This window comes from Pyricularia grisea, chromosome VI (assembly GCF_004355905.1).
Source record: "Pyricularia grisea strain NI907 chromosome VI, whole genome shotgun sequence".
Lineage (NCBI taxonomy): Eukaryota > Fungi > Ascomycota > Sordariomycetes > Magnaporthales > Pyriculariaceae > Pyricularia > Pyricularia grisea.
Genome location: NC_044974.1, coordinates 398327 through 411448, shown reverse-complemented (window position 1 = coordinate 411448; position 13122 = coordinate 398327). Strand labels below are relative to the sequence as shown.

Here is a 13122-nt window from a genome sequence, read left to right as displayed (position 1 = left end):
TACGTTAATCCTTCAACTCCAAACGCCAATCCTAGACAAGTCCATCCACCAATCTCGTACAAAAAGCAGGAAACAATCGTTACAACTTCAGTCAAAGACATCAGAAGCATAACGCACATTCCTCACCCCCTCATACCAAGCCTGAATCTCCTCGCTGGTACCCTCCTCCTTCTCAGCCACAATCTTGAACATGGCCTCCTTGACCCCTTCAGCGACCTCACGGCTTCCGCAGACAAACACCTTGGCGCCCTGGCTCCACAGACCCCTGACCTCAGCCCGGTCCTTCAGCAGCCGGTCCTGGACATATCTGCACCCCTCGCTCTCCTCCGCCCTCCGACTGTACGCCCGCCGTACCGACAACACCCCCCTGACCTCCCAGCCCTCCAGCTCCTCGCGGTACAGGTCATCGACGCCGGGCTCGCGACAGCCAAAGAACAACAGCAGCGGCGCGACCTTGCGGCCCGCCCCGACCAGCGCCGCCCGCTCCTGGGCAAAAGCGCGAAAGGGCGCCATCCCAGACCCGGCGCAGACGCAAATCACAGGCGTCTCGGGCGGGGACAGACGAAAGGCGACGTGCGAGGGCCGCAGCGCCACGTGCAGGTGGTCGCCCTCGCCCAGGCCGGCCAGGTAGCTGCTGGCGACGCCGATGTGCGTCCTGGCCGGGTCGGCGAGCGAGGGCGCCGAGAGGACCGAGTACGTCAGCGTGGCGTGCTCGTCGTTCCACAGCGGCGACGACGAGATGGAGTACTGCCGCACGCGCATCGGCGGCAGCAGCGCCAGGAACGTCCCGAACGGCACCGCGCAGGCCGGGAACCGCTCCAAGAGGTCCAGTATGCTGACGCGCTTGGCGCTGACCTCGGCCGCGTACGACTCGCCCGCCAGGTCTAGCAGCGCCGACTTGGCCTGCTCCGCGGCGGCGTCGCTGACGGCCTCGGCCAGCACGGCGATGCCGCGCTTGGTCGCCGGTTGCGTCAGCTCTACGTACGAGCTGAGGACTTCTCGCGCCGACACGGGCGTCCCTGTCGGGAGCGTCGTGCGCCCGCCCGAGTGGATGGTGACGTAGGCGTCCCAAGCCAGGCCGAACCGGCGCATCGCCCGCTCGACCGTCGACTTTGGGTTCACGGGCAGGACGGCGAGGTAGTCGCCGGCGGAATAGTGAGCGCGCCCGCCCGTCTTGGGCAGGCGGATCTCCATGTGGCGCTTTGGGGGCGCGCCGGGGGCTGTCAGGTCGCGCGCGGCGACGACGACGGCCTCGCCAACATCCTGGCGGAGGTCCGCGGCGCGTGGGTGCGAGACCTCGACGCTAAGCTGCGACAGCGCAGCTGTTAGGTCCGTCGCGGCGGCGTCCTGCTTCTTCTCCGCCCCGGTCTTGTACCTATCTGCCAGCGCGGGCCACAGCGTATCGAACTCCCAAGTCTCAAAGTCGACAAACATGTCGCCTTGGGCGGCGTCCGACACACCCAGAGGCGCTAGCCTTACCGCGCCATGCTCGGCCAGCTTCTCGTCGACGAGCTTTGGTATGCGGTGAAAGGTCTTTGTCCAGTCGTGGTGGCCGCAGCCAAACACGGCGTAGCTTGTGTCGGCGAGCTCCTCAGCTCCCTTGAGGTTCTCGAGCCACTCGACAAAATGCTTGGCGTTGTCGGGCGGAAGTCCCTCATAGGATGCCGTGATGAGTACCACGGGTCCCTTGTTACCGGCGGGCAGCTTTTGGTTGGCGGCATCCAGCACATCGACCGTCTCGGCTTTGAAGCCCTGGGCAGACGCGTCGGCGGCGAGCTTGTGAGCAAGAGACTCGCAAGTGCCGCTGTTGGAGCCGTAGTAAATGCTCATGGGAACACCTCCATCCTTTGGGTCAGGGCTGGATGTTCGTGTCGCGTTTCGCGGGGGTGTTCTGTTACCGGTAGGTGCGACGCCAGAGATGGAGCGCTCCAATTCCGTTGGTGACATGTTGTGTCGGAGAATGGCGCGCATGTAAAAGTTGTCGGGCTTCATGGTCAAGTTCTCCTTGATGCTCAACTGGTACGCCGGGTCGTGCATGACAAAGTTAAAGTTCTGCAGCAGCATCGCGGTGATGAGAAGAGCCTCTTGCCATGCAAAGGCGCGGCCGATGCAGCCCCTCATACCATTACCAAAGGGCTTCCAACAATTGGGGAATTCGCAGTTCCGACGCTCAAATTGCTCATCAAGCATCCGCTCAGGTTTAAACTCCTCAGCATCGTCGCCGTAGACCTTGGGGTCACGGTGTGATTCCAAGAGCATGAGAAAAATTGCTTGATCTTTGGGGACGGCATATTTTCCCCCTATCACAGTATCCTCGATTGCTTCGACAACAAACGCGGGAATGGTTGAATGCAGTCTAAGAGTCTCACGAAGAACCTGGAATAAAGTCTTGTCAGTCGATGCAGCTACAATATAGTGTCATGGGAAAAGCCAGGTAAGCATAAAAGGTGACTAACAGCCGTGATATAGGGCATCTTGGACAGATGCTCGACTGTAATTGGCTCCCTGCCACAGAGGTCATCCACTTCTTGCTGAGCCTTGCGGTATGCTGTTGGGTTTTTGAGCAAGAGATAAAATGCAAATGATAGTAGGCCGGACGTAGTTTCGTGGCCAGCAATCAAAAACGTGATGAGGTTGTCGGTAATGCTGCTGTCGCTAAGTTTCCCGCCAGTCTTGGGATCAACCCCCTCCATCATGGCAGAAAGAAGGTCCTTGCGTCCCGAAGGATTCTCCTTGCGCGCCCTCAGCACCTCATCAGCCGTCCTTCTCAAGATCTCGGCGTCATCGTTCCACTTTTTGTCGATTGTCCGGTAGAAAACATCCGGAAGGAGCCGGCGAGTTTTGTTGCCCGCTTCCTTCAGCCAGCAAGTCATGGCCTCAATGAACTCATGCATGTTATCGTGGTAAAAAGAGTTGAAACGGTAACCCATCGAGCATAGGGCGATAGTGTCGAGTGTCAGACGAGTAAAGTCGTCAGATGCCATAATGGGTGTTGTTGACCCATGTCTTGCCCACTTGAGAACCATTTGTGAAGCTACATCATGCATCTCGTCAAACATTCCCTTGATGGCCATTGGCCCAAAGGCTGGCATAAGAATGCGATGTGCGATACCCCAGTTTGGCTCATCATTGTGAGCCTGCAGTCCAGCATATGGATGGTGGTTAGTGATTTGGGGAATCAGACCGGCAGTTTGCATGTTAAGGGAGCCAGATACCCACCGTAAATAGACCGTCATGAACGCATTCCCGAAGCCCCTGAAGGGCCGCTGCAACCTTCTTCTTGAACCGCTTCTCGTCACAGAGCTCGTTCACCAGCTCATACGACGAAACAAGTATAAGTGATGGCCTGCCTGGAATCAGAAACCGGTAGATTTCGCCATATTGCCGGGCAAGAATCTGAAGTGACTGTGATGGTAACTCTGTGTCTATGAGGGGGACTGATCCAAGAAACGGGATCGGACCCTGGGCATCAGGGATGGGCACTGTGCCATGGGACTTTTGGCTCTCTTCGACGAGGAAAGGCATGGCCACTTGTAAATGTCTTCCCAATGCTATGGATGATGGAGACGCCCCAAAAGACGCCCGATGTTGAGACTGGGTTGCCGGCATATATATAGTAACAAAAACAGTCTGTCTTTATCTTATAGACAGACCACTGAAACGACGAAGCCCCACTTAAAGGATTCGAAGTATTCTTGCAAAAAAACGCAAGCACTCGGAGTTAGGCAATGGGCAATGGGCTGTTCGATATCAATTTGGAATGTGGAAGATCGGAATGACTCAAAAGTCAGTTGATCAGAACCCCAAAAACCGGTGCCAGGGGCTCTATTGTATGGAGTCTATAGGAAGATTAGCAGTGGAGTGTTTACGTATCTAGGCGAACGGCTGGTTGCCGAATTTAGTAAGAAGCATTTTTGCGTAAACCCGCCTACCACAGCGCGTATAGAAAGCCCCGCGGGCCGCGAGTTTCGGTACGTTGGACATAAGGACCCACTAACCCATCTCGCGGAAGCCATTTAGCTATCCGTCAAGCCTTAAACCTGTCTAGAAGTACTGACAGCAGGGATGATTGATTATTCATGTCCACCTCGAAACCACCATACTATCTCGATGCCAGATTCACTCTGGGATTCCCACCACCTGTTTTGGTTTGTTTTTTTATTGTTGGGTAGCACGAAGCCGACTGTCCCGCCGGTATAATGGCATTTTTTTAAGCAAGCAATCATAACAGTGAAAGGGCTAACAATGAGAAGAAAAAAAAACCCAAAAAAAAAACCCCAAAAAAAAAACCAGGGATAACAGTGGTTGTAAAGGGGTATGGTCCGTGGTTGAGAAGTGTTCGAGAAATTTTCTAGACCCACAACACGATTTCCCAATAAGAATGGCTCTGAATATTCCGGGTCTAGCCTTCTGCCGTATTTGCAGATCGCGAAGCATACGGCATTCAGTGCAGCTGAAACAGTCAAGACACAAGTACATGAGCCAATCGATATGTGGGCTAAATATATCAAGTGGTTGCTCATTCGAGCATCATAAATGCAATATGATACAGAGCAAAGAGGGAGGTGATGCTTTCAGCTCTTGGCATACATTGTTGCTCTCTTGTTACCAATCACGTCGTCGAGCATTCGAAACGTCATTTGAGCATTGCATGTCAGCAAACCGAGGCTTTACAAGCAGATCGAAAACGTTAAAGTCATCCTTGAACCTGCGACTTGCCTGGTTCGCCTAGTCATCGCCAGCTGACTTGCTATGTATAGGCTGGGCTGAGCGCGCTGATTAATAGCGCCGAAGTAAATCTGGCCAGGCCTGTGTAGCCAGCCCTTCTAGACACCCAACCAACAAATGCTGAAGGGAAACGGGATTTTGGGAATACCAGAATGGTGGGAGTTCAGGGGGAAGAAAAGGGTCAACTTGGTCAAGCCAATGGAATGTATTGCTAGCATACCAAATCTAGAGCTGAATACTCCAAAACATGACGGCTCGGGAGGAGTTACTAAGCGTTGAATGGCCCACATGATTCTGATACCAGATGTGGTTTTGCAGTTTCTGGGAACAAGCAACAAGCGGCAACGGAAAGAATCTGGAACTTCCAGCTCCAACGGAGAACACTAGTTCACCGGGGATTATTAATGACGCGCGGCAAAACTTCCGAACAGAGAGGATAGGGCTGATGGTTAATTAATACATGCAAAAAACACGATATTCGTAGTTGGCGTTCCATTTGACGAAAAAGCGGTGGGCAGCGGGGCGCATCAAAAGACCCTGAGCGAAACCCATTACGTACTCCACCTTGAATACGAGAAGGAAAAGGAATAAAAGCCTCAGGCCCTCGCATCTTGTCGGTGAGCCTGGTTCTAGCAGTCATGGTGTCCAGGTCTCGTGAGATTGACACAAGGGCAATACCGAATGACTGTCGGTGGTGGATGTAGAGGGCTCAGACTGCCTACCTACATACCTACCAATCGACTGAATTTTGAGAGCTTGAACAGGTATGACTTTGGCGTGGCCAAAGTTTGCTAGGCTGGAGCTGTTGAGAAACATACAGCGGGTGATCATTGCCTGTTCGATGGTTTCAATTGGGATGAACTCGTTCAGCCAGCATATTTCAGCTCTAGCCATGCTAATGCAACGCACAACCAGGTGCCTGTTGGAGCTTGTCTGTCGGAACTTGTCTGTTGGAGCTTGTCTGTCGGAACTTGTCTGTTGGAGCTCGGCACCCCAAGCATCTTTCTGAGTTCCTCGGGTGGATCTCAAGATGCAAAGTTTTTGTGGCTGGTTGACGGGGGCTGAGGCAGCATTTGAGGCGGTGCCATCAAAGCTTCCACTCAGCGTAGTCAAGCACGTGACTGGGAGCACTCCCGTGTCAGCTGCCAAGACTCAAATGCTGGGCCTACATTTCACTGTAAGGATCGCATGACTTACATAATCCCGAGCAAAAAGGCGGGGAAATGGAAATCTTGGTCAAAGGGGAAAAAACCAGGTCAGTGGTCAGTCAACCGAATGCATAACAGAAACGCGGGTATCCAATCAGCAGAGGATGATAAGGATTTGGACTACCAAAGTCTCGACATCCACTCCATTAAAAAAAAAGGGGGTCTGGGTCTCCTTTTGGCATCGTCAACGTCCCCTGGTCCCCCCGATTCGCGCACGCGACACGACAAGTGGTCAATTCCTAATGCATGGCTTGTGATAAAAATCTACCCTGTCGGCGAGAATCGGAGGTGGTAGGTGTGACAGGGACATGGAAGGTCGTCGCGGAGGCATCCCGTTCACTATCAGCACAATGATATGCGCCGAAACACGGCAACCATTCGCAGCCGCGGGGTTTTTAGTGATTCTATTGACATTTTGTTTGCCCTGTGAATGGCTGACCAGAAAAGGCCCCGAAGAGTATCGATTTGCGCGTTCCCCCACACCGAGGGTTTGGAAAATATCGCTTTTGTGTTTCGACATATGCCGCCGCCACCCCTGGAAGGTCCTCTAACCCAGTTTTGGGGACGTAATTGATGCTATTGTAGTACTGGCAACCAGATTAGTATCTTTGCTTGAAAATGCCTCAGCGTTCACTGGCTTGATTGGCATTGTTCTACCTGCGATCGGCTAATACATTCGCGTGGAGTTTCCGGGAGGTAACTGACGGCTTGCCAAGGCATTCCTTCACACGCTTACTTTTTTTTGTGCATTTTCATCAGCAAAGCTTCCACCTGAGCCACGCGGAAGAAATGGAGAGAGATCGGATGGGGGGCTGGTTGGATGCAGAGAATAGGCCATTCAGCATATGCACTATCAGAATTGGCTTTGTTGTGGTCTCAATTGAGCCGCTAACAGGGCTGGGTTTAGCAAGTAGCAAGTCGAAGATTTACGGATTTCGTAATAGTAATTGAAAAGTGTCTTAGGTGGCCAACTGGGGTGCCAGGAATAGATACTTTGGCCAAGTTAGTTGAGGGTACTTGACAGGTGCAGCCTGCCACGTTCATCAAAAGTAGTACAACTAAGTTTACGGGAATCCCGACAAATTCAGGGTCGAGCGGTGAGGGCAAAACAGCACAACAAAGGAAGAGAAACAAAGGCAGCCGTCTTTTTTGGATCGGCTAAATTAGAACCGAAGAGTACAAACAGGTCTCGACGGGCTCAAGCAATTGATAGCTTGGGATGGAGGAGAGAAAAAAAAAAAAAAAAAAAAAAAAAAAAAAAAAAAAAAAAAAAAAAAAAAGGCACATTCTTCAGTCCCCGCGGGGGTGTGTGAAAAAGAAACACGACAAATCGATTTGGTTCATACGAATTCAAATCATTCACGATACCCCAAAGCCTTGGTTGCCCCGGTCCGATCTTCGCCGTGCTGTGTTGGGCGCTCCACGGCAACCAGTCCGTCCTAATCAGCCGTGTCCAAGGATAACTCCGCTGGTTCTAACTGCTAACTTTTTGAGGGATCCAGCGCACGGGAGGGGTTGTGCTTTTTCGTACTTTGCGACACCTGCAGCCGCGCCCCCAAAGCCCACTTTAGATACGGGATGCCGTAGAGCGCGCGCCTGGAAATGGGCCTGGGGAGTGTTGGGGCCACCCCCACCCACCACCGCCTGATCCCTCCAATTGGGCTTCGACCACCCCACACAAAGGACTCGTCCTTCACCCAACGCAGCCGCAGATAAAAGCGTCATGGTCATCCCTTATCTCTGACTCTTGTTCATGGTGATTCCTTTGTTCCAGTCTTCTCTTTTGCATATCTTCAGAGTCCCTCCTCTCATATCCGCATACCAAACTTCTTCAGTCTCTCGGCCAGAACCGAATCCATCCAAGATCTGCTCTCTGCATTCATACCACACATACCACATACAAACCCACACACACAATCCAAGATGGTCAGTGACAGCTACCTTACCCCAATACTCTGCAGACACTCTTCCTGTCCGTCACATGCAGAAAGTCATCGTTGGCCCCGCAAGACTTGCAATTGGATTTGGCGGGGCACAACCACTCTCGCAAGCCGACTTGCCGACAGTCACAATTGCAACCCCACCTACTAGTGAACACAAAGCTGACAGACTCATCTCTCCCAACAGGCGACAGCAAACGTCACATACGTCGAGAACCTTCAGAAGTACTTGAAGCTCGACCAGAGGGGAGCAGTCATCGCAGAGTACGTCTGGATCGACAGTGAGGGTGGTGTCAGGTCAAAGTCGAGGGTAAGACACAGCCCGCTACGCCTTGCGTCTTAGCTGTTGGCCAATTTCTATTTTTGAGTCAAGCTGAGCAAAGTTCGCTGACGTGATTTTTTCACCCACCACAGACATTAGAATCAAAGAAGGATGGTTTCAAGCCCGAGGATCTCCCCACATGGAACTTTGACGGTTCATCGACTGGCCAGGCCCCTGGCGACAACTCTGATGTCTACCTGAAGGTATGTTTTCTACAAAACATCCGAGTTAGATCAAGAATCTCGTCTAACTCATGTCGGCCACATGTAGCCCGTCGCCGTTTTCCCCGACCCCTTCCGTGGAGGCGAGAACATCCTCGTTCTTTCAGAATGCATCAACGCCGATGGCACCCCGAACAAGTTCAACCACCGCCACGAGTGCGCAAAATTGATGGAGAAACACGCCGAGCACCAGCCCTGGTTCGGTCTGGAGCAGGAGTACACCCTTCTTGACCTTAACGACCGTCCCTTCGGCTGGCCCCAGAACGGTTTCCCCGCCCCGCAAGGCCCATACTACTGCGGTGTCGGTGCCGGCAAGGTCGTCCAGCGTGACATCGTCGAGGCCCACTACAAGAGCTGTCTGTACGCCGGCGTCAAGATCTCTGGCACCAACGCCGAGGTCATGCCCGCTCAGTGGGAGTTCCAGGTCGGCCCCTGCACCGGCATCGAGATGGGTGACCACCTCTGGATCGCCCGCTTCCTCCTGCACCGCGTTGCTGAGGAGTTCGGCGCCAAGGTTTCCTTCGACCCCAAGCCCATCCCCGGCGACTGGAACGGTGCCGGTCTGCACTCCAACTTCAGCACAAAGGAGATGCGTGTCGAGGGTGGTATGAAGCACATTGAGGCCGCCATCAAGAAGCTTGAGGGCCGCCACCAGGAGCACATTGCCGTCTACGGTGAGGGTAACGAGAAGAGGTTGACCGGCAGGCACGAGACCGGTGCCATCGACACCTTCAGCTACGGTGTTGCCAACCGTGGTGCTTCAATCCGTATTCCCAGGGAATGTGCCGCCAAGGGCTACGGTTACTTCGAGGACCGTCGCCCGGCATCCAACGCCGACCCGTACCAGATCACGGGTATCATCATGGAGACCTGCTTCGGCGAGCTATAGGTCACTACATGATACTGACAAAACCTTGGCTTGGCGAACCGGCGATCGGATGGGGGTTTTGAGTGGGCTCTTATTTCTTTCCTCTTTTGGATTTTTGGGACGGCGTGATAATGGGGCGGTTGGACGCACTGTTTTTGTTCATGAGCATACCTTGTTTTTTACACTCTGGCCATTTATTTCTTCGGGCGCAGGAAGGCACTGTGCACTGTTTGCCTGTCGGGGAAGGTTTCAGCCGCCACACACGAGACTGTGGGCGCGCGCCTATTTCCCCAGCATGACTAGAATTTAGTCTCGAATATGAGATGCTTCAAAGACTAAAAAACCGCTTTCTGTTGCACGTGCCATAGACAAGCAGGGTCTCTTGGATTGGAAGAGACGATATATTGACGGTTTGCTGCAGTTTGCTGCAGTTTGTCCGTTTTAGCGGGTTGGTTTTTCTTACATATTCGTTCGGCTTTCGTCCCAACATCTTTTTCCCAATGGTGACGAGGGTTTGCGTCCAGGGGCTCATTTTCGTCCCTTTGTTGGTCACCCCCAACCCCGCATCAACCTGACAGCCAACTGGAGTATGTGCTCCTCTCATTGTTTTGACTTGACTGATGCGTTCTAGACTTTTCGAGGATCCCCTTCCTTTGTTGATCTCTCAAACAAAACACCTCACCCACATCGAATCAGTCACACGTCTGTGCATCAAAAAATGCTGGAACATGGCTTCTTGGCCAAGTTTGTCGATATACTTCCCCAACCCTCATCCTTTTCTTTTCACCACGAGGCTGTGCCAAGCCTCAAAAAGGCCCGTGACATCATCCCAAATCGGTATACAACACAGCCTTTTCATGGCCACAAGTAGATGGCGCACGAGCGACAAAATCGCTTACGGGAATGCCGGGCTTGGCGTAACGTCCAACCCAAAAAGAAATGCTGTCTCTTGCGTGAAAAAGAAACAACAATCCAAACTTCGGACGAGCGGCAAAGAAGTGCCTCGCCTGCCTAGCCGTGATGTCATCAACAGATGGGAAACTTTTTGTTTGGGGGGTCATCACTATCCCCCCCCCCCCCCCCAACAAAATGTACGACATTGCATTAACCACTTGAATCAAGCTGGAAGCAGGATCAAGATGAAAGGAAAGACATGCGTCCGCGGCTACCAGTTGGAGATTGCGCGATCAGCTTATATAATAAGCTCAAATGGGTTGATGCTGGGTACTGAAGCCGACTCAGAAAAAAGACGCCAACGCGATAGACAAAGCAAGTGTATACCGTTTGACCGGTAGAACGACTTTTGGTAGGTCGCTGAACCGAAGAAAAAAAAAAACTTATAATGAAATCGCTGACTATGGCGCGAGGGGGATTCGTGACTGCATTTTTAACCCCAGGCGCTGTTTGATTTTTGTGCCATTTTGATATTTCCGGTTCGGTGCACTCCGTCAGGCGTTGACGACGTCCGATGACGCTAAAAGCTGCACGTCCTCCCCGATCAAGCACCATCGGCCAATCCGGTCGCAGCCAGTGAGCAACCATGGCGCGCCACCGGTTGGTCGCTTGACTGCAACTTTTTTTTTTCTCTTTTTTTTTCGCCGGACGCGAGGGGTCGCCGGCGAATGCGGTTACGCCAAACGTCAAAATTGTGTGCCATCGGATCTTGTGGCAATCATAGCGGCGAGCGACCATTCCAGGAGCCTAGACCGGAGAAGGGGAAAACGACTGTGCAAACCGGTGGGCGGCTAATACAGAAACGAGTATGGTATCAGTGCGTCCGCCTCCTGTATCTGGAGTAATGTTTTTGGTGGTGAGCCGGGAACTGTGTGACGGGAAACAATGGTCCATCGCCCGTATCTGGACGTGGACGTTTGATAGGAGCCTCGTCAAAAAGAGAGCAGATCGTAGATGATTTTTCGAGGAGCCCCCTATCCCATTGTGTTGTGGCTACCTAGGCAAGTTAATAGTGTCCCCTGGGATAGATAGTCAGGGGTGCAGCTCACTGCAGAGAGTCCGGTTGGGCGGACATAATTTTATGGCTTTTTGCGATGCTATACGCACGCATGAATCGGTGGCAACGCCAACATAGACAAAGGCTGCTATTTGAGCCAGGAATGGACACTACATGAGGTCCGATGGATATCTGAGCGAACATAGCCGTTGCAAGATGTTGTCGTCACAATGCGTGATAGCTTTGATGGGCGTGAATCGTGGGTGCTATCAAGACATTTGTTGCCGTACCATCTCCCCAGCGGCTTCACGATCGCATCCCAAGAAATTAAAGCAGATGATCTTGGCTGCGTGCGGGTGCATGCGATTATATGTGGGATCATAACGGCAGGGAAGAAAGGGGCAATTGGCTGAAAACCCCCCTGCCGCTGGATGCGGCCAAACCTTTACCCAGCAGTACTCCGTCGGAGGGTCTGGGTCTACACAAGGTCAGACAGGGTGGCAGCACTGCCCTGAGAATATTAAAGCTGTAGTGGTTGCAGATGGAAATGGCTTGGCAGGGACGCAAGTGGATATGAGCTACGGGGAGTCATCTCGGTGGAATACCCCGATGGTAATGCGCAGTCCCATTTCCCTCGTGGCGGTCCGGCGTCAGTCAAGCAGTTTATGGATGCGCATGGGGGATCTGGATGCCACCAAAGTCTCGAAGAAAATAAATGTCAATCGAAATTGCCAAGGGCTTGATCCAGTAGAGAAGTCCGGATTCCGGTTCCTCTCAAGTCCGGTTGCTCTCAAGACTGCGCTGTGAAGGAGTGCCTCAAGATCATGATGGCTCACAGAACGGAGCAAGTATTGACCAAGTCCGCACCTTGTAAAGCACATCCCTCTCGCCATATGCTCATTGACGTTGCGGAAACTTCCATTTGTCCCACGATGGATCGTGATGTTACCAACAAAATGGGCTCGACCATGCAAACTGGAGAACATCCCGCAGCATTAAAAGTCCTAGGAGCCGCCGAAATGACAATCCAACTGTGCGATCCCGACTTCGGCGAGACAACAGGTCAGTCGTTGCACCGTTGACGCAACCACAACTGCAGGCTCTTTCTTTATTTCCTTCCAATCAGCACCTGATCCCTTGAATAACTTTGGGTCTGAGGGAGAGTATGAATAATATACTTCAAAGGGTTCCGCCATAAGTGACGCGTCTATGACTTTTTTTTTTGTAGACCTTGGACCGGCGATGATAAAAAAAGGTGTACCGGAAAAGTTTGCAGATCGCAGCTCCCCGAGTGGATTTGGTGGGTTAACACTTCATCAAGAACGGAAAGTGGGTGGAGTGGGTAGGTAGCATTGAACGGCCGCTTGCTTGAACCATAAGTAGTATGCGTTGTTTTTTTTCTTTTTCTCTATGTTGGGATGACGGCTTGGCAGGGCAGGGCTGGACTGGTCCATGGAGTGTGTGGTCGTTGGGAGGTGAGAGATGGACTGAATCTCCACAAAGGCTGGTAAAAGGTCGGAAAGCAACGGATCTTACCCTAGGTCAATAGACAGACATGCTGAGGACATAGAGGAGTACAGGAGTACCAGGTTACCTCGGCTATACTACCAAAGAGAGCATAGAAAGCAGAGGATACGAGAGCGCAAATTTTTTTCACCGAGAAGGAAATAACACATAAAAAAAAAGCTTGACAGTGCAGGATGGTGTGGGCATCCCAAAAAGACCCCTGTCGATGATCCTTGTCATTGAGAATTTATCAATCGTTATCAGATCATCTGATTTGATTCAGGAGGCGACATCGGCTCGTCGAGGTGGGGGATCTGACAACATCTCGGGCCAATGGCAGTAGATTATGGGCTCTCACGGTGGACCTATAACCGGACC

General features: G+C 52.4%; 4 protein-coding genes across 4 annotated transcripts; 1 reads left to right on the top strand and 3 right to left on the bottom strand.

Annotated features, from left to right (window-relative positions):
- Nucleotides 1-87: 87 nt before the first annotated feature.
- On the bottom strand, nt 88-3609 carry PgNI_11243 (uncharacterized protein; the record flags this gene model as incomplete). Its single annotated transcript, XM_031131214.1, has 3 exons — nt 88-2376; nt 2457-3137; nt 3220-3609. 3 exons carry the CDS (start codon nt 3607-3609, stop codon nt 88-90), a joined length of 3360 nt encoding a protein of 1119 aa, XP_030976990.1.
- Nucleotides 3610-7649: 4040 nt separating this feature from the next.
- On the top strand, nt 7650-9660 carry PgNI_11242 (uncharacterized protein). Its single transcript, XM_031131213.1, has 4 exons — nt 7650-7862; nt 8064-8186; nt 8291-8401; nt 8469-9660. The coding sequence occupies exons 1-4, from the start codon at nt 7860-7862 to the stop codon at nt 9306-9308; spliced, it is 1077 nt and encodes a 358-aa protein (XP_030976991.1). The 5' UTR covers nt 7650-7859; the 3' UTR covers nt 9309-9660.
- An 809-nt stretch (nt 9661-10469) lies between these two features.
- Nucleotides 10470-11591, bottom strand: PgNI_11241 (uncharacterized protein; the record flags this gene model as incomplete). Its single annotated transcript, XM_031131212.1, has 2 exons — nt 11291-11591; nt 10470-11238 (listed from the first exon to the last, which is right to left on the bottom strand). A coding segment is annotated over exon 2 (510 nt), but the record flags the coding sequence as incomplete, so codon positions are not given.
- A 369-nt stretch (nt 11592-11960) lies between these two features.
- PgNI_11240 (uncharacterized protein) lies at nt 11961-12599 on the bottom strand (the record flags this gene model as incomplete). The annotated part of the gene is made up of 2 exons (XM_031131211.1): nt 12417-12599; nt 11961-12344 (listed from the first exon to the last, which is right to left on the bottom strand). A coding segment is annotated over exon 2 (264 nt), but the record flags the coding sequence as incomplete, so codon positions are not given.
- Between the last annotated feature and the right edge of the window lie 523 nt (nt 12600-13122).

Coding starts and splice junctions, on each gene's coding strand:
- PgNI_11242 (XM_031131213.1), top strand. Junction 8,187..8,290: donor GTGTCAGGTCAAAGTCGAGG/GTAAGACACAGC, acceptor CACCCACCACAG/ACATTAGAATCAAAGAAGGA. Junction 8,402..8,468: donor ACTCTGATGTCTACCTGAAG/GTATGTTTTCTA, acceptor GGCCACATGTAG/CCCGTCGCCGTTTTCCCCGA.